The sequence below is a fragment of the Cnephaeus nilssonii genome (assembly GCF_951640355.1).
Source record: "Cnephaeus nilssonii genome assembly, chromosome: 15".
In the NCBI taxonomy this organism is placed as follows: Eukaryota; Metazoa; Chordata; class Mammalia; order Chiroptera; family Vespertilionidae; genus Cnephaeus; species Cnephaeus nilssonii.
In genome coordinates, this window is record NC_137086.1 from 61,672,322 (window position 1) to 61,697,491 (window position 25,170).

Consider the following 25,170-nt stretch of genomic DNA (forward strand, 5'->3'; position numbering starts at 1 on the left):
CTGGGCTGAGGGGACCCCTCCCCAACCCGTGCACGCATTTCGTGAACCAGACCTTTAGTAATGAAGGCTGTCCTCACAGGAGCTGCTAGACATACATGGCAAATGTGCTCAGTTGCCACAATTAGGAATCCTGTAAAATGGACACCACAGGCTCTTCTGGGTACAGGTACTGAAGGGGGCGGTTGGAATGGGCAGATTGCCTCTCCTCTTTCCCCTGGGGGCTGATGGAGAAAGGAGCTTGATCCAAACATAGGATCACATTGTTTTATAATGTGCAGTTGCCTCTTGGTCTCAAAGTGGGAGTGCTCATCCTCTGAGGAGCCCACCCGAGAGTGAACTCACTACACCCACTCTCACAGTGCCCAAAGGTGCCTTGGCCAAGCTAGACAGGCTTAACAACGTTGCCAAATTGGGGGGATGTTTAAAAAAAGGGAGGTACTTGGGTAGCTAGAAAGGACATTCCAGGTAAAAGAAAAAACAAATGCAAAAAGCTGTGTATAGGTGGGAAGAGTATCATTCATCCATCTGTTCCACATGTTAGAGCCCCTGCTGCCAGGTGCCACCAACCCCTCAGTGAGTTTAACGAGGAAAACCCTCTCAGGGAGAAAGTCACACAAGGACCCTTGGATTTGCTGTCTCCTCTGCCTGGAACACTCTGCCCCCAGGGGTTCACCTCCTTGCTTGGTTTAGACCTGTTCAAATGTCACCTTGGAGAAGCCTTCCTGGATCACCCCACATAAAACAGCATGGTCCTAATCCTTGTCTCCTCTTGTCTTGTTTTTCTCCATGGCACTTACTGCAGGATATTAAAATATGATTTGTGCATTTCCTGTTGTCCCTATACTAGAACCTAAGCTCCAGGAGAGCAGGGACTTTCTTATTTACACACTAGAGGCCTGGTGCATGAAATTGTGCACAGGTGGGGTCCCTCAGGGTGGCCTGCGGGGATCAGGCCAAAACCGGCAGTCCAACGCCGCCTGCCGCTCCTGCTCATCAGGGCCCCGCTGCACCTGCCACAGGCTCGTGCCCAGTCAGTCGTTATTGGGAGAGCCCTGTGTCTGGCATTCGCCCAAGGGGGGTGGGGGTGGGGGTGGGGCCTGGATGCCTTCAGCCCTCCAGGGCTGTGGGTGGGACGCCCTTGCAGGCCAGGGGATCCTTCCCACTGATGTTCACACTGGGTGTCGGGAGCCACCTGGTGGACACTTTTATATGTTTCTTCCTTGCGGAGCATTTAGGGAGGGGAAGCGGCCATGGTGCCCGAGGCTGACTTTCAGGAGGCCAGCGTCGCTGTTGGGATCATGCCCGTGGCACTGGCCCATCAGTGCTTGGCACATTCTCCAGAGATTGGACCTACAGAACTACTGAGGGAGTGAGTGGTGGGCTGCTGGGACAGGTGGGTCAGCTGAGCGGAGTTCCCGCTGTGGGAGCGCACTGACCACCAGGGGGCAGCTCCTGCGTTGAGCACCTGCCCCCTGGTGGTCAGTGCATGTCATAGCGAATAGTCATTGGGTCATTTGGTCGTTTGGTCACTTAGGCTTTTGTATATACAGATAGTCCCACCACTAGAACAGGACCTGGTACATTGCAGGCACTCAATACAGGAAATACTTACTGAATGAGTGAACTTACCACGATAGGTAAGTATTGGATGCTCTGGGGGAGCAGCACCTAGCTCTCATAACCTTGACTCAACCTAGTCTACATGGTGGAGGAAGACCAGCTGGAGGAAGTGACATTTGCAGACCAGAAGTAAGCAGGAATTAGCCAGTGAAGTCACAGTAGTTATGGGTTTAAAACTCAAATATTTGGATAAAACATGGAAATGTCTTGAACCAAATGACCAGTAGTGAAAATGGCCCAGGGAGGGTCAACGAGGAACCTGAAGAACAGTAGAGGCCTCTACTGTTAGCAGGAGAGTACTCCATGAGCAGCTTTACCCTGTGCTGGATTCTTTTTTTTTTTTAAAGGATAACTCTTTAAATATAAGCTGTCTAATATATTCTTTTCATCCTTGCCTGAGGATATACACACACACACACACACATATATTTTTTTATAGAGAGAGGAAAGAGGAGAGAGAAAAACATCTATTGATTGCCTCCCGCAGTGCAGTCTGGAACTGAAGCCACAACCTGTGTATGCGCCCTGATGGGAATTGAACCGGAAACCTTTGGTGTACAGGACGAGGCTCCATTGAGCCACCCGGCCAGGGCTGTGCTGGATTTTGTCTTTGGATATTGACAGTCAAATGACCATTTGTGTGATCCAAATGGCTCCAATTGTCCAAAGGTTTCCCAACAAAATGAGTGATTGATAGGTCCTTTCCTCAGGAAGCCTAAGACCAAGGAAGAACCAGAAGTGGAGCTGATAGGTCGGGCATTCCTGACAGTCTCCGAATGTGGCTGGGGTGGTGACCTGGGAGGGTGACGCGGTATTAGGTAGGTCGTGTTGGGACCCAACATCCGCCGAGTCATGCTTCACTTTTCTCCTGGAAAATAACATGAAGTAGCGGCGAAGGCCCCAGGGGGTAGTGATCTCCTGTGTTTCTATCCTTTCCTGCAAGAGCTGTCTCCGTTCCCGGGACTAGAGCGGGTCAGAAGCCATCAACAAGCCTCTTCCCGAACCTTAGCTTCACCGAGCCCAACTCGGATTTCCCTTCACCCTCCTTGCCTCTAGCCGGCAGTTCCCAGGCCTTTTCCTCAGAAAGCGACACCTCTCCCTACACCGAGACCCTCGCTTGCGGCCTCTCGCCAGCCGGGCACCTGTCAGAGCTCAGGTGGGCCTCCGGAGCCAGGGCGACGACCACGCGAGCACCGCGGCCCCCCACCCCCCATTCCCCGGGCCGTCAGCCCCGCCCCGCCTCGCCTCGCCCCGGCCCGCGCCACTTGTTTACGCCCCGGCGCAGCCTAGCCCGACCCTAGGCCCGCCCCCACGCGTCGCCCATTGGCGAAGGGGGGCGCGAGGCCGGCGCCTATTGGCCGGCGGAGGCGGAGGTAGGCTGCGCGGGGGCCCGAGACGGGCAGCGGGCGATGGCGGCAGCAGCAGCGGCGGCGGGGCGGCTGGGCTGGCTGCTGGCCGCGCTCTGTCTGGGTCACGCCGCGGGGGAGGTGGCGCAGGGTCCACGGGTGCTGGGCATTTGCCTGGAGCAGGCCGGGTCCGCGGGAGCGGCGTGGGCGCGCGGAGGGGAGGTGCCGGCCGTGCCTGAGGCCACCTTCCGCTTGCGCCTCTTTGGCTCGGGCTTCGGGAACAGCTCCTGGTCCTGGGCGGCCCCTGAGGGTGCGGGCTGCCCCGAGGGCGGGCCGGTCAGGCCGGCCGCGGCGTCCGGGGAGGCGGCGGCGGCGGCCTCGACAGGCGAGTGGCGCGCGCTGCTACGCCTGCGAGCCGAGGCCGAGCACCCACACTCGACGCTGCTTGCGGTGCGCGGGGAGCCGGACGGCGCGGCAGCTGGGGAGACAGCAGCGGCGGCGGCCCCCGCTGGCGAGTGGCACGCGCTGCTGCGCCTGCGCGCTGAGGCCGTGGGCGCGGAGCCAAGCGTCGAGGCAGCGTTCCAGGAGGCGGTGCCGCCCTGGGCGCTTGGCCTGGGGGCTGCGGGGCTGCTGGCGCTGGCAGCGCTGGCACGCGGCCTGCAGCTGAGCGCGCTGGTGTTGACACCAGCTGAGGTGCAGGTGCTGCGCGAGAACGGGTCGGAGGCGGAGCGCGCGGCGGCGCGGCGTCTGGAGTCGGCGCGGCGCTGGGCCAGCTACGCCCTTGGCGCGCTGCTGCTGCTAGCCTGCCTGGCACAGGCGGCGCTGGCGGTGCTGCTGTATCGCGCGGCCGGCCAGCGCGCTGTGCCCGCCGTGCTGGGCAGTGCAGGGCTCGCGTTCCTGGTGGCCGAGGTGCTGCCGGCCGCCGTGAGCGGACGCTGGACGCTGGCGCTGGCCCCGCGCGCTCTGGCGCTCAGCCGCCTGGCCGTGTTGCTCACCCTGCCCGTGGCCTTGCCGGTGGGTCAGCTGCTGGAGCTGGCGGCGCGACCCGGGCGGCTGCGCGAGCGCGTGCTGGAGCTGGCACGAGGTGGCGGCGATCCCTACAGCGACCTCAGTAAGGGCGTGCTGCGCTACCGGACCGTGGAGGAGGTGCTCACTCCGCTTGAGGACTGCTTCATGCTAGACGCCAGCACCGTGCTGGACTTCGGCGTCCTGGCCAGCATCATGCAGAGCGGCCACACGCGCATCCCTGTGTACGAGGAGGAGCGCTCCAATATCGTGGACATGCTCTACCTCAAGGACTTGGCCTTCGTGGACCCCGAGGACTGCACGCCGCTCAGCACCATCACCCGCTTCTACAACCACCCGCTCCACTTTGTCTTCAACGACACCAAGCTGGACGCCGTTTTGGAGGAGTTCAAGCGAGGTACGGTCTGGGAATCGCGGAGGGGACCTGAAGGCCTTCGGTCTTCCCTAGAAAGGGGTGAGGGGTTACCGAAGCCTCGGGGAGAGGGTCCCAGCCCTGTGGAGGGCAATGAGACCTCTAAGTGCTCTTTTAAAGAAGATGATGACCTTGCAGCTCCGAATGACCTTCTGAAATATCACTTAAGGACCATCGTTCAGAGGGTGACAGCGCTATAGAGAGCAAACCGTCCCTTTTCCTGGTAGGCCCCCAATTCTGGGAGGTATGTCCACTAGATTCCAACCGCCATTATGGGCTTTGGGTTTGTAGCACATCCAAACTCTCGGATAGAAACTAAAAAACGTAGAAAAAACTTGTCTCCAGATACCTATTATCTGCCTTCATATACAAGCACACCCCAGAGATATTGTGGGCTCGGTTCCAGACCACCACAATAAAGCGAGTCTTAATGTTTTTGCTGGTGGAGGGTCTTGCCTTCCATTTGTCAAAAACGCAACACCTGTGAAGAGCAATGAACCAAGGGATGCCTGTGATGTGAAATCAGCCCTGTCCTTGTCCACCCACAGTGATGTTTCCAGCTCATCCTCGTTCAGGTCACTGAGGGCTGCTGCCTTGCTGATGACAGGAAAGGAGTGGTTGACAAATACCTTTCTGCAGGTGTGGATGGAATGTCCACTTGGATTTTGCCAGAAACAACTTCATGGATGCTGATGTAGCCTCCCCTTCAGCTATCTTCTTTCAGAAAACTTCCATAAGGTCTTTCAGGTTCTCCCGTAACTACACATTTTACTCTCTCTTTCACCTTGATGTATCTGATGTATCTGAGCAGCTCTTAGGTTGCAGGTAAAAACCAAAACCTACCCTCCAAGTGTGAAGGTGTGGGCTGCCCTGTAGTCCTTTCCATGGCCAACGCGAATGTGCTCCTTAGAGCTTGGCTGCTCCTCGGCTGCCAGCCAAGCTTCTCAGACCTGAACTGCAGGATGGGCACCGGGGACACCCCAGAATTCTGGGTGGGCTTGATCCCGAAGCCTGTGTAATGTGAGGCTGGGAAGTGAGTAAAGCCCCCTGATCTTCGTGGCCCCTGATGGTGAAGGCAGGGGGACAGGGGGACGGGAGCAGGGATGCAGGGATGCAGGGCTTTGTGGACCTGACCCTGTTACTTCTGCGTTAGCACTGCCGAATACCAGACAGTACTGGGCGCTCATGTGCATCCTTGCGGGAGGCCTGGGTGTTGCCTAGACTGGCGGTTACTGTTAGTGCTGTGCCTCCCATTGGACCGGAGGCCTGATGGGTAGCTCTGACTGCTCTGCTAGAGAATCTCATGGGTGCCCCCAGCTGTCTTCCAAGAAAGGGGTCATTCAGCCCCTCTCAGAGGTGGGGAGCCCCCCGGGCAGGGGCCAGACAGAACCTCCTGGTGGCAAGTACTCCATCTGGGCCACTGTAGTCTACGAGGTGGCCCTGGAGTCAGTTGGAGGGTTTATTCCATCCTGCCCCTGCTGCCTCCCAGCTTGAGACCGTGGGGAGGCTGGACTTGACACCAGGGTGGTGCCTGTGAGCAGAGCATCTCACCATGACTGGTGTGGAGACCATTGGGGGGTGGGGGTTGGGGGTGGGGGAGGGAAGCGATGGCAAGAGGGAGAGGATGGCGGGCTGAATGGGGCCTGGGGAGGAGACCCAAGAGGGCATTTGGAGGTGGAATTGGGAAGGTTTTGTGGTTGTCGGGGGCTTTCCAGCAAGAGGGAGGGGCTGGGGATGAGACCTGGATTGCAGGAAGGTGAGGGCAAGGGGCTGGGTGAGGAGTTTGTTCTGGACTTAGGAGTTTGTGCAGTGGCCGGAGGCCAAGTCCTAGGGGGCAGGTGCCGTGAAATTGGAAGGACCTGAGTGGAGGTGAAGGTCTGGTTCTGGGTGCGGAGGTGGTCCCTCAACCACAGAAGGGGAGCAGAGAGCCTAACCCTGAGGGGCACAAGCATGTCCGCAGAGGGCAGCAGAGAGGCTGCTGAGGAGAGCCAGCAGCTTGGAACATCTGGAAGCCGGGGTAGGAGACCACTCACCAAGGGAAGGCGAGTGATGTGGAGAGGAGGCCAAAATCGTGTCGTCTGGTCCAGCAAGCCGTGGTGTGGGGTAACAGATGGAGTGAGTAGGGCATGAGGGGTCTGACAGGTTATGAAGAGCCTTCGGGAGGTGTGGCTGTAGAGCAGAAGCCGGAGAGCAGTGGCTGGGAGGGAATGGCCGGGATTACGATGGGCGAGTCGGGTGGGTTTAGGTTTAGATGTTGGAAAGGAGCCAGTAGAGAGGGATGGCCACGGTGCAGGCCACTCCTGTGCTGGGTGGTGGCCCCGGAGCAGCTCTGGGGAGCCACGCAGGCTTCCTGCAGCCTGATGCTGACCCTGGAGCTGCCTACTGACCCTGCTACCGCTCCTGGGAGGTGACGGAGGCTGAGTGGGGAGCGCTGCCTCCTGTGGTGAGAGGGCCATTCTCAGGGCAGTGACCACGTGAATCCCGGAGCTTTCTCTGCTGCTCGTGCTGTGCGTTCTCGGGTGGATGTCTTTCCTTTCCTCGGTAGAACCCTCTAGCATAACCCCGTGAACACAGCGTATTGTAGCCTTGGTGGTGCCTGAGGTTTTAGAGTTCGGTTCCCGTCCCGCCTCTGCCAGGCGTGTGAGGTGGTGGTGCCTCTGAATTCCCTCCAGCTGGAGCCTCTGGCATCTTGGCAGCTACCATTCCGGCCCCTGTTCCTGTCCTGCTTCCAGAGCCGTCTCTCTGGGACGTCACCGTCTCGGAGAGTCACCTTCCCCAGTGGGGAGACTTCAGTCAGTGTGCAGACTTAAGTCCACACGACGATTTTGTGCAAAGATTACCCGGAAGAGTGAGTGCTTTCGGGCTGTATTTCCTTTAAAGCCATCAGTCCCTGCTTTCCTTGTCCACCCCACTGAGATGACTCAGGGACATTCAGCCAGAGGAGGGGTTAGGATAGGTGAGTTTGTTAGTTTCTGCTTTAAAGGGTCCGAGTTCGGGTTCACTGTCAGAAGCCACAGCTCTGCAGAGTCAGACCTGCCATGGGGAATGTTAGTAATGCCCCTTCTCGCAGGACAGATTCATAGAGTGACTTTAAAAGCAAAAGAGGGAAGGCAGAGAGGCCCAAACTCCAAATGTGTTTTTAAGAATATCCTAGAAGAGTCCTCGAGCATTCATGTAACTTACGAGTACCCTTGTGCCTGCTAACTAAACGACTAAGATTAAACGGTGGGGCTTTTCCAGGGCTTTCTGGCCATGCTGGTGAGATGCACCATCTGCCTCTTGCTTGTGGCTCGGGCACTGTGCCAGGGCCGATGCCAGGTTTGCAGTCAGCCAGCAGGGCCCATATTTTCAGGGCATTTTATCCTCTCAGATGAAAAATAAACCTAATCCCTCCAGCTGCCCTTTCTCTGTGTACTTCTACTGCTTCCTCTCGGCTGCCTTCTGGACCCCTTCAGACGTTGTCTTGAGAGGAAATCCCCTGGCCACTGGTTGAGGGGGTCTTCCATGTGGCAGGTCACTGAGGAAGTTGTGCCCGTTTCATAGAAGTTTGAAGGCAAAGGAGAAGTCAGTCCATTCTGCAGGCAGCCTGCCAAAGCCAGTGGCTCCTGGGAGAAGGGAGCCGAGGTGGGTCCTCTGCGATCTCAGAGGCCCCTGGAGCCTGGGATCTGGTTTCAGAACCCGAGAAAGCTGCTGCCAGAGTAGTGCGTCCTGATCTGGCCTGACATGGGTGTCATGTGGCAGGGTCCCCTGGCCCTTCTAGAAATGGCGCCTGCCTTTGGTGTGAGCCATTCCCACCACAAACCCCAAGGGGCGGAACGCTGCGGTCCCCTTCAGTGCCGTCTCATCAGGAACAAGCAGATCCCTCTCCAAGCCCCCCTGGCTTTTCCTCTGGGGGCGAGACAATGTAATATAGTCATTTCCACCTTTAATTATTGAGCATATTAGAGCATCCTCGAGATGACAAGAGAACGATGCTCTCTTTTCTTTAGAGGGGCCCGTGGGAGTCACCAAGGGGAGGGCTTTCTCGGACTCCGTGAGAGCCAGTGGAGCGTGGTGGGGAAGAGAATGGACTCGGGAGCCAGCTGCTTGCATTCGAATCCTGGTTTTGCTCTTGGGTGGGTCATTGGACCTCCCTCGGCCTCATTTTCTCTGTAAACTATAAGTGGGGGTAATAGTACTGTATGCCGCAGAGAGGTGTCGGAGCACTTGGTAAGTTAATAAGTGAGTAAAGCCCTTGGTGTCCAGCACAGGGTAAGCATTAAATCCTGCTGCTTAACCCATCTGCAGTCAGGCTGTGCTCACAATTGATGGCATCTGAGCTTTGATGAGATACAGCAAGTGTTATCTTTTTATCCTTTTACAGCCTCATTCCTTTCTTGATCATCCTGCTAGTGGTTTTCTACTACTAAGAATACAGTAACTAGAGGCCCGGTGCACGAAATTCATGCAGGGATAGGGTCCCTAGGCCTGGCCGGTGATCAGGGCCTTCCTGCTGCTGGCCGGGGCCTGCCTTCATTTTGCGCCGCCCCCTGATAGTCAGCGCACGTCATAGCGAGCAATTGAAATCCTGGTCTCTCGGTCAAACTCTGGAGGGGACACTTTGCATATCAGTCATATACATATACATATACATGTACATATATATTTATGAGCTAGAGGCCCGGTGCATGAAATTTGTGTACTTGGGGGGTGTCCCTCAGCCTGGCCTGCTCCCTCTCACAGTCCAGGAGCCACCGCTGTGCTCGCCAGCTGTGACCCCGGCTTCTGACTGAGCAGCACTCCCCCAGTGGGAGCGCACTGACCACCAGGGGGCAGCTCCTGCGTTGAGTGTCTGTCTCCTGGTGGTCAGTGCATGTCATAGCGACTGGTTGTTCTGCTGTTGGGACAAAATGGATTCTCCGACATCCCCCAAGGGGGCCCCCAGATTGCGAGAGAGCACAGGCCAGGCCGAGGGACCCCAGTGGTGCATGATTGAGGTCAGGGAGAGACCGTGGGAGGGCTCCAGGGTGTGCCCGGCCTCTCACTCAATCCTGATCGGCTGGACCCCAGCAGCAAGCTAACCTACCAGTTGGAGTGTCTGCCCCCTGGTGGTCAGTGAATGTCATAGCTACTGGTTGACCAGTCGACTGTCTGCCCCCTGTGGTCAGTGCATGTCATAGCAAGCAGTTGAGCGACCTTAGCATATCATTAGCATGTTATGCTTTGATTGGTTGAATGGCCAACTGGAGGACCAGACACTTAGCATATTAGGCTTTTATTGTATAGGTTTAGAGGCCTGGTGCATGAAATTCGTGCATGGAGGGGCAGTATCCCTCAGCCCAGCCTGCACCCTTTCCAATCTGGGACCCCTCAAGGGATGTCCGACTGCCCGTTTAGGCCTGATCCCGGTAGGATTGGGCCTAAACGGGCAGTCGGACATCCCTCTCACAATCCAGGACTGCTGGCTCCCAACTGCTCGCCTTCCTGCCTTCCTGATTGCCCCTAACACTTCTGCCTGCCAGCCTGATCACCCCCTAACCACTCCTCTGCCAGACTGATTGATGCCTAACTGCTCCCCTGCCAGCCTGTTTGCCCCTAACTGCCCTCCCCTGCAGACCTGGTCACCCCTAACTGCCCTCCCCTGTAGGCCTGGTCCCCCCAACTGCTCTTCCCTGCAGGCCTGGGTCCCCCCCCAACTGCCCTCCCTTACAGGCCTGGTCCCTCCCAACTGCCCTCCCCTGCTGGCCATCTTGTGGCGGCCATCTTGTGTCCACATGGGGGCGGCCATCTTGTGTGTTGGAGTGATGGTCAATCTGCATATTACTCTTTTATTAGATAGGATAGATAGTTTTTGCTTGAGTCTTCACATTTGCATTCCATCCAGCTTTGGAGCAGAGGTCCAAACCCCTGGGGGCGGGGGGCGGGGGGCCATGGCATGAATGCTGCAGGAATGGGGCATGCGTGCCTAACAGAGCTCCACAGAGTATGTTTCTAAACTCAACACATAGAATTGTGATTAAACCCAGGGTATAGAAAGGATGATTCGTACAAAGAAGGGAACTTGATTTCTTGCTTTACCAAAAGATTCTTGAAGCAAGTACCCTCTTTACTTTGCAAGCCCAGGCCAGCTTTCCCCCCAGGCCAGCCCTTTTCACTGGTAACAGAGAAGGGCGTGGTGATCAGCCTGCTCTCGGGCCCAGGACCTGCACAGCCCAGTTGCCACCACCCATGTGTGCTCCTGAGCTCTGAAGAGGTAACTAGTCTGAACCGAGATGTGCTATAAATGCAGACACACAGCAGACTTCAAAGACTCGCACAAAAAAGTAAAACATCTATTAATGTGTTTATATTGATTGCGTGTCAAAGTGGTATTTTAGCTATATTGACTTAAAACAATAGATTATCAGTTTATTTCACCTGGGTCTTTTTTTTTTTTTAATGTAGCTACTCAAAACTTTGAAATTACATGTGTGGCTTGCATTGTGTTTCTCTTGTGCGTGTGTACAGTTTTATAGATGAAGAGCACCTTAGCTAAGGCAGAGGGAGCTCCTGACTTTTCCCAACATGCCCAGCACTCAGAAAGTGTGGGATCTTTTTCAAGTTTACATTTCCTTGTTAAACAAACAAATAGGAAGGTAACTGAGAAAGGCAGAAGAGGAAGGGGTAAGTTCCCACACAGATCCCCTGGATGACCTTCCTAGACCTTGGCTTCTGGAAAGAAAGGGCAGCTTTCAGAACTGGGAAATCTGCCCTAGGAGGGTCAGACTGGAGGGGCTCTCTCAGCTCCACTTAGTCGGTCCTGGGGAGCCTCCATTTCTGGAGTTGGTGCCTTGTGTCTGCAGTTTACCTGATGCATTCATGGCTAAGCCACATTGACGGCGTGGAGCTACACAGACCTGGGGCTGACTCTAGCTCGGGGGGCCTTGCGCCGGGGAGTGCAGTGTCTGGGGTTCGGGTTCCTCCCATGTGAGGTGAGGCCAGTCCTCATGAGCATTAAGAACCCAGCTCTAGCTGGTTTGGCTCAGTGGATAGAATGTTGGCTTGTGGACTAAAGGGTCCTGGGTTCAGTTCCTGTCAAGGACACATGCTGGGGTTGTAGTCTCCATCCCCAGTTGGGGGCATGAAGGAGGCAACCAATCGATGATTCTCTCTCATCATTGATGTTTCTATCTCTCTCTCCCCCCTTCCTCTCTGAAATCAATAAAATATGTATATATATAAAAAAAGAACCCAGAAAAGTCACACCCAGTGCTTGGTGGGTCTTAGGGACACAAACATCAGCATCTGTCCTGTTGGTGGTGGGCTTGTGCAGGGTGGAACCCAGAAACGGGGGAGCCTCTGGCACCCTGTCACAGGCACTTCCCCTCCTCTAGGGAAGTCCCACATGGCCATCGTGCAGAAGGTGAACAACGAGGGGGAAGGTGACCCCTTCTACGAGGTCCTGGGCCTGGTCACCCTGGAGGACGTCATTGAGGAGATCATCAAGTCCGAGATCCTGGACGAGTCCGAGGACTACCGTGAGTCTCGCCTCCTGGCAGCTTTTTGGCTCAGTGGGCCTTTGGGCTCACAGGTGTGTGCTTCCGTTCCAGGGGATGCCGGGTCTCTGTTCTAACCCTGCGTGGACCAGTGTTGCCCCTCATGGGAGAGCACCCTTCTGGGGGCGGAGCCATGGTGGCCCATCCACCCAGGGCCTTGCGGTCCCAGCACTTGCTTGGGGCGCCGCTTGTCTCTCCCCTCACTGAGGGGCCTCTGTCCTTATGGGCGTTTCCAAGACTCTCTCCTCCTCGCTCCTTTTGCTTCTCATGTGGTTTGTACAGTGTCTCCTCAAGCTTGTTCTTTACTAAGAACCGGCTCTTTACTAAGAGGGTCCTCCCAAAACGTGTCCCTGGTCCCGTGGTTGTGTCTTAGAAGCATCTGCCTCTTAGGATGGTGACAGGTCTGCAGGATGGGCCTAGAACCCATGCTCAATGGCTGGGGCCTCCCACGGCATTGGGACACAGGGCCACCCACCTGTGTGTGCTGTCAGGAGGACTGCTTTGCCCATGCATGTGTCCGTCCTGCAGCATCTTTAGTTTCGTTCCTTGGGCTGCTCCAGGCTCAGAGCTACTAGCTAGCTGCCACCGGGTAGCGCCAGGGGACCTCCAGCGCTGCTTCCGGCGAGTGGTCTTCTAATGACCACAGGGCCTGTCGCTTTGCTTCTTCCTGTCGGGTCAGCATTACCTTCTCCCAGCTCCACGGAGCGGTCCTCTCTCAGGCATGGCTGCGTGTGGGCCTCGAGCTCTCTGTCCTTGAGCACCAGGGTACTGTGAGGTGGGGGTGACAGCCGGCACCATCCAAGGATGTGTCCTGGGGGCTCCGAGTTGTCTCCCTGGAGCCCCCGGCTTTGGAGGGGTGCAGGCAACATGCCCCTTGGTTTAGTCATGTTGGCAGGAGGGCTGCTGGTGCCTAAGCTGCCTTCTGCTCGCCATCCCAGGAGACACCACGGTGAGGAAGAAGCCTGCTGCTCTCAGTGTCCCTCTCAGGCGGAAAGAGGAATTCTCCTTGTTCAAGGTGTCTGACGATGAGTATAAAGTGAAAATCTCGCCTCAGCTGCTCTTGGCCACCCAGCGCTTCCTTTCCCGAGGTGAGGATGAAGGGTGGTTCTTGTCCCCACTCTCTTGCTTACCAGTCCAGTGGGTCAGGAGACCCCCCGGGCAGCCATTGCCTTCCCGTCCCAGTAAGCAGGAGAGTGTCCAGGAGCCCCTCTGTGCTCCTCGTGGCTGTCCTGGCAGCAGAGACACCCTTCTGGACACTCAGGTCACCCAAGGGGACTGCTCTGCTCCCCCAGACATCCAAAAGCAGGGCCAGGCTGGTGCCACCTGTGCGAGCCTCCGCCAGGAAGCCTCGGCCGGTGGTGTGTGTGGCTGCCAAGTCCTCTTGTGTTGGGAGGGGACTCGGCTCGAGGGCCAGCCAGGAGATTCCAGGTGGGCAGCGGCGTCGGTGTGGTTACACTGGCCGCTTAGGGCCCAGTGGACACTCTCTTCTCTCTGCCACGGGCAGAGGTGGATGTGTTCAGCCCATTGCGAATCTCCGAGAAGGTCCTGTTGCACCTGCTGAGGCACCCCAGCGTCAACCAGGAGGTGAGGTTTGACCAGAGCAACCGCCTGGCTGCACACCATTACCTGTACCAGCGCAGCCAGCCGGTGGATTACTTCATCCTCATCCTGCAGGTAACAGGAGCCCGGGCCAGGCCCCCACCTGGTCGGAAAGCAGGGAAGGGTCTGAGCGAGGGAGGCACATCTAGGTACACCCCTGCGTAATCAGAGGGGGTGCTTTCTGCTTGTGCTTCCTTCCGGCAGGAAACGTAATGTGTGCGCATCTGTTTCTCTCCACCTCCCAGGGCAGGGTTGAGGTGGAGATCGGGAAGGAGGGCCTGAAGTTCGAGAACGGGGCGTTCACCTACTATGGCTTGTCTGCCCTGACAGCCCCATCTTCGGGTAAGCTGTGGCCCACCCCTGGTGAGGCCTGGGCTGGCTGAGGCTCTCCCTCTGCGGTGGCTGGGTCCCTAGGGCCAGGATCCTGCCCTTCTCTCCCTCCAGCGCTCGGCCTCCTACAGGGCCGTCTGCCGCAGCACCTGCTGGACTCGGTCGTGCGGGAGGGGCAGCGTTTTTCGGGGCCCGCCTGGGCTGCTCCCCCCGTCCCTGTACCCCTCCCCGGAGGAGGCTGTTGGCCGTCTCTCCCACGTTCCTGGCCGTAGGCCCTCGGGGTGACGGTGGGGGCTCTCAGCGGCTGTGCAGTTGTCCCCACCAAGGTGGGCTGCCAGCTCCCAGCAGGGCTCCCCGTGACTGCTTGTTCCTCTCCCTAGTTCACCAGTCCCCGGTGTCCTCGCTCCAGGCCCTCTGCCATGACCCGCAGCCCGAGCCAGCTGACGGCACCCGCTTGTCCACGTATTGTCCTGACTACACCGTGAGGGCCCTCTCCGACCTGCAGTTCATCAAGGTTTGGACTGCTCATTGGTTCTGGCCTCTAACCAGCTTTGTGTCCCCAAAGGTTAGACCCCCTGGTCACCAGTTTGTGTGAATTGAGAGTAAATCCCTAGGAAGTCGGTCTGAGACGTCCCAGAGCAAACCTTGAACTGGCTCTGCCTCCTCCGACCGCTGCTGGTCTGGTCTGGTCTCTGGGCCTAGGCACCCAGTTTCCCTCTGATCTTAGAGACTCTTGGCTCGATTGCCCTTGGCCGGCCTGTGGTTCCTCCTCCTCATCCTGTCAGGGTGACTCCCACCTGGTTCGGGTGCGTGTGGGCAGGAGGGGGTGGCATGAGCAGGCGCTTCACCTCCGAAATGCGTGCTGTCCTCCAGGTCACGCGGCTCCAGTACCTCAATGCACTCCTGGCCAGCCGAGCCCAGCTCCTGCCACCGTCCCCTGAGAGCGCGGACCTCCAGGTCATCCCAGGCAGCCAGACCCGGCTCCTCGGGGACAGCTCAGCCGCAGCAGCAGGTGAGCCCCGAGGCCACATCCGCGTGTCGACCCAGAAGCCCCCTGCCCTTCGGGGCCGTGCTGCCGGCGCACACACACTGGCTCTCTGCCCTGCATTCTTCCTTCTTCCTCCCCTTTCCTCCCGGCCACTCTCGCTGTTTTTAGTAGCTCGGACGATCCCGAGTTTGTAGACCAGCAGGCACTTGAGTCTATGAAGGCAACATTTTCTCTTGAGAGCCTGTTCGGGTGGTTGACTTAGGGAATAGTTGTTGAATGGGAATAAGATACGGTCAGAATGGTCATTTAGGATTAGGGTTAGGTCCCCCAGAAAGAGGGTTTGGGTACCAGTGGGCCTGGCTCCGAAGGCGGGTGGCTGGTGGGCACATCCAGCTAGAAGGGCCCCGAGGCCTGTGTTAGGTGACGCTCGATCCTGCCCGGGGCTCCTCTGCGCAAGAAGCTTGTGGTGGGAGATGCAAACCCCACCCTCCAGTGTACGGAGGGCTTCCCGAGAGGGGCTGTGGGAGGAGTGGCAGCATCTGGGAACCTTCCCCTTGTTAATCAAGAAGGTTCCTTTACTCTGAGCTCTCCTGGTCGGGGTCTGAGACGCGCCAGGGCCAGGCTGTGGGCGGAAAGGCCGGCCTCGCCCCGCAGAGGGGACCTGAGCTCGGGAACTCGCTGGGCACGGCGCTCTGCGCTCACTGGTCCTGACTCCTCTGAGACCCGCAGGGGGGACCTGAGCTCGGGAACTCGCTGGGCACGGCGCTCTGCACTCACTGGTCCTGACTCCTCTGAGACCCGCCCCTGAGGTTTGGGACGGGCGGTTACGCTCGTTTTCCAGAGACGGACCGGGCCCTCTGGCTTGCAGCCTGTGCGTGCCCTTGGCCCCTGGCTGTGGTGCCTCCCAGAACAGCTGTGCCTGCTCAGGCCCAGGATTGAGAACACGATGTCTTCTTCCAGTAGAAAGATGCTTTCTGAGAAGAGAGGTACAGGTGCAAGGGATGGCAAACCCACTGGGCCGTGTTGCTGGCTTAGCCAGTAACCCCCCCCCCCCCCCCCACTGGGCGTTGGGAAAGGGGACCCGGGTGGGGTGCGCTGCTTCGGTCCGGCGTGTGGGCTGCCCAGGGCCCCTCCCAAATGAACACCCACACCACCGCTGGGGCTGGTGGCGCTCCTGTGCTGGCCGTGGATTTTGTGACGTCCCCTGTTCGCACTGTCCTACTAGGCGTGGGCCTCAGAAGCCGAGCTGTCCTTTATGAGCCTTTGGTTTTGGTGTTCTCGTGTGGGAGCCTTTCCCGGCCCATCTGCTGCCCAGCCTGCGTGCGTCGTGTTCAGAGTATAGACTTAAGCTAAGAAGGACGGTTTTCTCTTCGTTTCATCTTTTACCGGATTCCCAGGGGGTTTTTAAGTCCTTTTTTGGCTTGTGCTGCTCGTAGGTCAGTCCCCTAAGGGACGGATTTATAGTGATCTGTGCGTCATGTCCCCTTTGGAACAGGTTACTGCCCTGCTCTGCAGTCCTGTCGGGGGCCGTTCCTCCTAAGTGCGGCTGGCCTTTGCCCCCATGAGGCTCACCCGCTGTCGTTCTGCTCCTGGCCTCGGCTTCTGGCCTCTTGCTGCGGTCGCTGCCTCCTGGGGGGCTGGCTGTCACTCCGCACGGAGGAGTCAGGTGCGCTGCTTCGGAGCGCAGTCAGACCCACTCCCAGAGAACACGCTCAGACGCACGATGGCTTTTGACTCCCGATAGAGCAGGGTCAGTAAAGTCGACCAAGGGTTGGATCTGGCCCTTTGCCTGTTCTTGTAAATAAAGTTGTGTTTTGTTTTTTAAATACGTTTTTAGTGATTTTTGAGAGAGAGAGAGAAAGAGAATCAGTGATTGGCTGCCTCCACACGCCCCCTACATCCTAGGCATGTACCCTGATCAGGAATCGAACTGGCAACCTTTTGGTGCATGAGATGATGCTTAACTAACTGAGCCACACTGGCCAGGGCATAAATAAAGTTTTATTGGGACCCACCTGTTTGTTCACAGATTGTATGTGGCAGCCTTTCAGCTACAATAGTAGAGTCAAATTGTCACAGAGGCCATGTGACCTGCAAAACCTGAAAGTACTGGCCTTTTATATACAAACATATATTATAATTTTTTTTTAAATTGATTTCAGAGAGGAAGGGAGAGGGACAGAGAGAGAAACATCAGTGATAAGAATCATTGATCGGCTGCCTCCTGCACACCCCCTACTGGGGATCGAGCCCACAACCTAGGCTTGTGCCCTTGACCGGAATTGAACCCGAGACCCTTCAGTCCACAGGCTGACGCTCTATCCACTGAGCCAGACTGGCGAGGGCAGAACTAACCTTTTACAGAAATAGTTTTTTGACCCCTGACCTGCATTTCACATCTGGAGTGACTCCTCCACATGCAGCATTCACAGAACCGGACTTTCAGGGGAAAGTTCACTGAAGACTCCGTGTTCCCTGACCCCCTGTTCCGAGCAGCCGGAAGCAGAGCGCGTGCCTCTGCCGGGGCCCCTGCCCAGCAAGTGCCCGAGTCCTCGGTGTGCGGGCGGAGGCTCTGCAGGTTCGGCTCAATAGCTGTCTCCTCTCTGCTCTCTCCAGCCTGCCCCGTAGACCTTCCCCTCTTGGGCACTTTTGGAAACTGCAGTTGATAATTGCCTGGATTAGTGAGCATTTTTTGTTTTCAGAAACGCCCTTTCCTTTGGCTTTGCTTTCCTTTCCAGCTCCGCTGGGGGCGCTCCGAGACGCCTCCCGGGCCTGGGGGCCTTTCCCTGGGGTGCAGGGCCCTTCCTGTCCCTCTGCTGCTGCTCACTTCGTTTCTCTGGAAGACCGGAGGACTCATGGAACCCCGCCAGACTTGGAAACTAAAGCTCCCTTCCAGGCAGGCTCCCCTTGCCCAGCGTACGGCCTCGGCCTCCTGCGGCCACAACCCAGCCCTGCTTCCCTGCCTCAGTGATGACCGCGTCCTCTAAGTGGTGTCTGTGAGGCGGAGTCAGGCTGACCGGTTTCACTCCCAGGTCTGCCTGACACCCTGAGGCGCCTCTGCCTGCCCTGCCCCCTCCCGTCCCCAGGAGCATCAGCACACTTTCCGCCCTTTCCGCCCCGGTAGTAATTCTCCTTTCCCTCTCTTCCAGGGTCCAACCACGGTGGGCCCGGCCTCCCAGCGGAGGAGAGCCCCGGGCGGAACCCAGGAGTGTAACTGCTTGCCAGGCAGCCCAGGTCTGGGGAGTAGGCAAGCGCGTGGGGAACGCAGAGCCCAGCGGAGCAGCTTCCTGCCAGCCCGTCCTCGCCCCTCGGGCCACGTTTTAGATGGCCCTTATGGACGCAGCCGGAGCCTCTGAGGGCCTGCCTCCTCTGGGACATGGGGTCCGCGGGCACAGCCTCCAGGCCTGCTTCCGAGGGGACGGAGGACACCGCCGTCTCCCTGGTCGGCCCGTCCTGCCCCCTGTGACGGTGCAGGGCGCCTGCCCCTCCTGGGGTCACGCCACGATGTGAGTGCACGATCGCGGCCTTTCTGTGGCCGTCGCCTGTACTCGCTTTGCTTCTCTGCCAACCTTCTGCTGCTGGCAGCACTTTCTGAGCAAACCACGGCACCGGTGATGGCTGGGGGTTCGAATCCATGGCCTTGTCCTGGCGAACGTGGCGGCTTCCCTGACAGTGCCATGTCTCGGCACGCCCCAGCCTGTCCTTTGTGCCAACCCTGGAAGTTAGTTCCTCACAAGCCTGTGCCACTAGTCCGGCCCCTCCTGTGGAGGTGGCTGGCTGACCCGGCAGAGCCCTGAACAAGTTGCAGGCCCCGGGACAGGACGGGGGCGGGGGGGGGGGGGGGGGGGGCTGCGCTTCCCCCACACATCTGCCTGGGGGACGGGTGAGCCCAGCCCTGGAGTAGCTTCCTGCCAGCCGTCCTCACCCCTCAGGCCACTCTCTGTGTTTTAGCGAGAGGTCCCTGTGAGAGCAAGGGCTCTTCTGCTGCACCCAGTCCTTCCTTCAAGGTCAGGTCCCGGGACAGGAACCAACTATAGACCAATTTCACGCCCTCCTCCTAGGCTTCCGGGTCGTGAGGCTGTGAGTGCGTGGAGAGCAGGGAGGGAGGGAGGGAGGGAGGGTTGAATGAGGGCCAGGTGGATCACCGCCACCTTTCTCTTAGAAAAACATGAGATTTCTGTCTCTAAAATCTCATTTCAAGCTTTTGCCTATTTCCTGTCCCTCGCTGTGGGGTTTTAGAGAATCGGAAGCAACAAGATTCTCTTTTTGTTGTTTGTCTTTTCCTTCCCGTTTACCTCTGTTAACCGTCCACAGTTCTTCAGCTGCGTAGAAGCGGGCATCACAGGGACCTGGATCTTAGAGTGGGTAGGGGAAACGGAGGGTTTCTGGAACCTTTCTCAAAGGAATTTGGGTCCTCGTCTGGGATCAACAGGAATGAAGGTCAGACAGTGGCCTGCTTGCTGAGAAGCTGTTCTCCAGGAATTCACTCCAAGAGCAAAATCCCAGGTGGGAAACGGCAGGTCCTGAGGATGCCTCATCATTCTGTGTCTCATTAATGCCGAGGAGATGCCCTGGGCATTAACTCTTGCTTATATCAGTCTGCCCGTGGCAGGTTGCAGAACCTGCTGAGGACATTGAGGACTTCGCTGTACTTCACAGCCACCTCTCTCCAGAACAGTGGTTCGTCACCGGGCTGCACGTTAGAATCACCTGGCAAATTAACAATTCTGATACCCGGGGCCCACCCAGGGGGGATGTAATGGGTCTGACATCAGGATTTTAGTTTTGAAATAACTTTAGATTCACAGAAGAGTTCCATGTAACCTTCATCTGGCTCCCCTCATGTTAACATCTTACATCACCTCAGTACGTTTATCAAAACTAAAAGTTAACACTGGTACAAAAATAACTAAATTACACTTTATAATATGGATTTTGCCAGTTTTTCTAATGTCCTTTTTCAGTTGCAGGATCCATTCCAGGGTACCAATTTAGAGCTGTTACTTTTTTTTCTACCTATTTGTTTTGAATGTACAGATTCATAGGAAGTTGCCAAGATAGAGGTACCCTTCACCCTGCTTTCCTCAATGGTTACATCTTAGTTATAATCAGTATCAAACCAGGAATGGACACTGGGCAGTGAGGATAGTTAGTTATATATCATCTCATGTGTAGCTTTGTGTGACCACCGCTACAGCCTGGACACAACTGTCCCATTGCCATCAGCATCTCACTCTACCCTTTTAGAGCCTCCCCCCGCCCCCCAGCCGCCATCCCTAATCCCTGGCAACCCTTGATCTGTTTGTCAGCTCGCCAATTTTGTCATTTCAAGAATGTATAAATGGGGTTGAGTAACATGTAACCATTTGGGGTTGGGTTTTCTCAGCATATACTCTGGATATTCATCCAGGTGGCTGCGGGGTCCACAGTTCCTCCCTTTTGGTGGCTGCGTCGTTTCCCATGGTATGCACGTATGCTCGTTCTAGTTAAGGACATCGAGGTGGTTTCCAGTTTTTGGCTATCCCAAATAAAGCTGCTATGAACATTCATCACAGGTTTCTGTGTAAATGTTGGGTTCTTTCTCTGAGAGAAATGTCCAGTAGTACAATCACTAGATTATATGGTGTTTTGTTTTGTTTTTTAAAATTGACAAACTTCCAGAGTGGCTGCACCATTTTACATCTCCACCAGCAACGTGTGTGACCCAGTTTCTCTGAATCCTTGCCAGCATTTCATATTGTCACTTTTATTTTAGCCATTCTGGTAGGTGTTGTGACATCTCATTGTGGTTTTCATTTGCATTGACATGATGGCTAATGTGTATCTTTTCATATGCTTATTCACTCCATGAAATATCTGTTCATGTCTTTTGCTCATTTTCTAATTGGATTGTTTAATTTTTTTTAATGTTGAGTGTTTTTTTTAATTTCTTTATTGATTAAGGTGTTACATATGTGTCCTTATTCCCCCATTACCGCCCCCCATGAGTTTTGTTTTTTAAAATATATTTTCATTTATTTCAGAGAGGAAGGGAGAAGGAGAGAGAGAGAGAAACATCAGTGAAGAGAGAGAATCATTGATTGGCTGCCTCCTGTGTGCCCTGACTGGAAATTGAACCATGACCTCCTGATTAATAGGTTGGTGCCCAACCACTGAGCGACACTGGCCGGGCTGCTGTTGAGTTTTAAGAGTTCTTAATATATATTCTAAATACTAATCCTTTTTTAAGGTTTTGGTTTACAAATAGCTTATTTTTTTCATCCTCTAAACAGGATATTTTACAGAGAAAACGTTTTTAATTTTGTTAAAGTCCCGTTTACAGATTTTTCTTCTCTTATTGATTATGCTTTTGATGACATGGCTAAGAATCTGCCTCCTGCTAGATGCTGAAGATTGTCTCCTATGTTTTCTAAACCTTATAGATTTGTCTTACATTTAATTTAAGTCTGTGATCCATTTAGAGGTAATTTTTGTATAAGGTATGACCTTCTGGTCAAGGTTCTTTTTTTCTCAATTTGCATTTTACTGTTTACTAATGAGATTGTCTTTTTACGCGTTGCTAGGCAATTCATATTTTCTCTTCTGGGAAATGCCTGTTATATCTTTTGTCTTTTAAAAAAATTTTAATATGATTTTATTAATTTTTTAGAGAAGAAGGGAGAGGTGTAGTATGATAGAAACATCAATGATAGAGAAACATCACTGATAGGCTGCCTCCTGCACCAAACCAGCAACCCTGGTCATGTGCCCTGACCGGGAATCAAACCAGTGATCTCTTGGTCCTGGGTCAAAGCTCAACCACTGAGCCATACCAGCTGGTCTCTTTTGCCCTGTTTCCATTGAGTTTGTATTTTTCTTATTTATTCATACGAGTTCTTTATGTGTCCTGGGTTCTAATCATTTGTAGAATAAATGTGTTGCAAAAAGTTCTCTGTTTGTTGTAGTTTATCATTCTACTTATTATGTCTTTTGATAAATAGTCCTTAATTTTTCTGCAATCAGACTTAATCAAATATTTTCTTTAATGGTTTGTATTTTGTGTCTTGATAAATCCTTTTCTACCCTATTGTCATAAAAATATTTTTCTACATTATCTATCTACATGCACACATACACACACATTTAAATGTCTAACCCACCAGAAATTGATATGTGTATGCACTATTCAATTTCCTTAATTTTTCCCCAAATGGATAACCAAGTGTTCAAATCCTACGTATTGAGAAGCACATCTTTCTTCTCTCTGTAATGCCCTCTGTCATAAATCAGATGTTCACATATGTATTGATTTGTTATCTTGCAACTTGACTATTTTTTTTCCTAATCTTATGGTGGCATCTTTAGGGTTTTCTATATAGTATCATGCCATCTACACATAAGGACAGTTTTACTTCCCAGTTTGGATGCCTTTTGTTTCTTGCCTATTTGCGTTGGCTAGGACTTCAGTACTATGTTGAATAACAATGGTGAGGCATCTTTTCCTTGTTCCTTACCAGAAGAAAAGCTGTCAGTTTTCCCTCATTGAGTATGATAGTGGCTGAGGGTTTGTCAGAACTGGTCTTTATTATGTGAGGTACTTCTGTACCCATTTTATTGAGTGTTTTAATCATTAATGGATGTTGGAGCTTGTCAAATGCTTTGTCTACATTTATTAATATGATCATATGACTTATTTTGTAAATTTAGTGTATTATTGCATTGATTGATTTGCATGTGTTGAACCATCCTTCTGTCCCAGGAATGAACCCTCCTTGATCATAATGTATATGATCCTTTTAATGTTTTGTTTGATTTGCTAGGATTTTGTTTAGGATTTTTACATCTCTGCTCATCAGAGATATTGGCCTGTAGTTTTCTTTTTTTGTGTTGTCCTTGCCTGGTTTTGGTATCAGGGTAATGTTGGCCTCATAAAATGAGTTAGGAAGTTTCTCCTCTTCTTCAATTTTTTTTGGGAGAATTAGAGGAGGATATTAAATATTCTCTGAGTGTTTGGGTAGAAAAGCCATCTGGTCCTGGGCTTTTGTTTTTTTTGGAGGTGTTGTGTGTGTTTTTTAGTGTTTCAATTTTGTTACCAGTGATTGGTCTATTTAGGTTTTCCAGTGCCTCATGATTCTGTCTAGGGCGGTTATATATTTTAAAGAATTTGTCCATTTCTTCCAGGTTATTGAATTTGGTGGCATATAACCTTTCGTAGTATCTATATATATAAAAGCCTAAGCGACCATCCGACTATTTGTTTGACCAATAGCTATGACACGCAATTACCACCAGGGGGCAGATGCTCAACACAGGAGCTGCCAAGCTGCAGTGACTTGGCAGCTGCGGTTCTCGGGTGACACACCTGCAACCAGAGAGGAGGGAGCCCGATTTCGGGGGGTGTCACCTGAGAACTGCCCTCTCGCAATCCGGGACCCCTTGGGGGATGTCGGAAAGCTGGTTTTGGCCTGATCCCTGCAGGCCAGGCTGACGGACCCCACCAGTGCACGAATCCGTGCACCGGGCTTCTAGTTCTTACATAATACTTATATTTCTGTTGTGTTCATTGTAACTTATCTTTCACTTGGGATTTTATTGAGTCTTTTCTTTTTTCCGTAATTTAGCCAGAAGTTTGTCAATTTTATTCTATTTCTTTTTGTTCTTTATTTCATTTATTTTCACACTAATTTTTATTATTTCCTTTCTTTTACTGACTTTGTGCTTTTTTTTTTCTTTTTCTAGTTCTTTAAGGTTTAATGTTAGATTATTTGAGTTTTTTTCATGTTTCTTGAGATAGGCCTGTAATGCTCTAATCTTCCCTTTTAGAGCCACTTTGCTGCATCCCAAATATTTTGGTGTGTCATATTGTCATTTTCATTTGTCTCTTAGATATCTTTTTTACCGTAAAAAAAAATATATTTTTTTATTAATTTCAGAGAGGAAGGAAGAGGGAGGAAGAGAAACATCAATGATGAGAGAGAGTCATTGATCAGCTGCCTCCTGCATGCTCCACACTGGGGACCGAGCCCACAACCTGGGCATGTGCCCTGACGAATGGTACTGTGACCTCCTGGGTTCATAGGTTGATGTTCAACCACTGAGCCTCACTGGCTGGGCTGGGTGCATATATATCGTTCAGTGTTAGTTCTTGATTGTCTCCTTTATCATTGTAATATCTATCTTTGGTCTCTAATAACCTGTTTGTTTGTTAATCCTCACCCGAGGATATTTTTCCATTGATTTAGAGAAAGAGCAGAAGGGAGGGGGAGAGTCAGAGAGAGAGAAACATGGATGTGAGAGAGACATTGATTGATTGCCTCCTGTACTTTCCCCTACTGGGCTAGGGATCAAGCCTGCAACAGAGGTACGAGGTACGTGCCTTTGACCAGAATTGAACCCACAACCCTTCAGTTCATGGGTTGATGCTCTATCTACTGAGCCAAAATGGCAAGAGCTCTAATAACTTTTTTATCTTGAAATCTATTTTGTTTGGTATAAGTACAGCTACACCCACTTTTCTTTGGATGCCATTGCTTGGAGTATCAAGGATCTCCTGAAGGCAACATAGAGTTCGGTCTTGATTTTTAATTCATTCTGATACTCTGTGCCTTTTGATTGGCGAGTTCAGCGCATTTACATTTAGGATGATTGCTGGTTTGTGAGGACGTAACTACAGCCATTGTATCTTTTGTCTTCTGCCTGCTATATTAGTTTGGTGGTTTTCTATTTCCCACCCCCCATCCGCCCGTTTTCTCTTTTATGTTTCGTGTCTCAGCTCTGGAGCTTTGTTTTTTGGTTACCGTTATGTTTATGTAAAATGAAAGTTCCACGCGTACCCTAGTTCTTTCTCTTCCGATTGCGGCTCCACTCACCTGTGTAAGTTCAGTCGTCCTCCTTTATGGTTTTGTTGTCACAAAGCATCCCTTTTTATGATGTGTTCATTTCCAAATTGCAGAGTTACAGTCTCTTTAAAATACCTTTTCTCCTTTATCCTTTATGTCATATTTGTTTAATACTATATTATAAAGTAGAGTTGCAGTTTCTTGCTTCTGTCCATTTTTCTTCTTACTCAAAAGTTTTTATTGATTGATTTTAGAGAGAAAGAAACATTGATTTGTTGTTCCACTTATTTATATGTGTTAATTGGCTGACTCCCTGACTGGAATTGAACCCCCCACGGTGGCATATCAAGACGACGCTCTAACCAACTGAGCTACCTGGCCAGGGCTTAACAGTTTTAATACACTTCCATCTTCTTGTTTCCTGTAGAAGAGCTCCTCTAAACATTTCTTTTTTTTTAAAAATATATTTTTATTGATTTCAGAGAGGAAGGGAGAGGAAGAGAGAGATAGAAACATC

At 53.3% G+C, this 25,170-nt stretch overlaps 1 protein-coding gene across 1 annotated transcript; it reads left to right on the top strand.

The window, feature by feature from the left end:
- The first annotated feature begins 3,007 nt into the window (after window positions 1-3,007).
- On the top strand, window positions 3,008-18,278 carry CNNM3 (cyclin and CBS domain divalent metal cation transport mediator 3). The gene is made up of 8 exons (XM_079791745.1): window positions 3,008-4,389; window positions 11,757-11,900; window positions 12,857-13,006; window positions 13,423-13,592; window positions 13,763-13,859; window positions 14,228-14,361; window positions 14,721-14,859; window positions 17,985-18,278. The coding sequence occupies exons 1-8, from the start codon at window positions 3,030-3,032 to the stop codon at window positions 18,047-18,049; spliced, it is 2,259 nt and encodes a 752-aa protein (XP_079647871.1). The 5' UTR covers window positions 3,008-3,029; the 3' UTR covers window positions 18,050-18,278.
- The last annotated feature ends 6,892 nt before the right edge of the window (window positions 18,279-25,170 follow it).

Bases quoted from the DNA above. Each gene is read 5' to 3' on its own strand.
- CNNM3 (XM_079791745.1), top strand. From the start codon at position 3,030: ATGGCGGCAGCAGCAGCGGCGGCGGGGCGGCTGGGCTGGCTGCTGGCC. The intron at 13,860-14,227 runs GTAAGCTGTGGC...TCCTCTCCCTAG, and splicing joins CCTGACAGCCCCATCTTCGG to TTCACCAGTCCCCGGTGTCC. The intron at 14,860-17,984 runs GTGAGCCCCGAG...CCTCTCTTCCAG, and splicing joins CAGCTCAGCCGCAGCAGCAG to GGTCCAACCACGGTGGGCCC.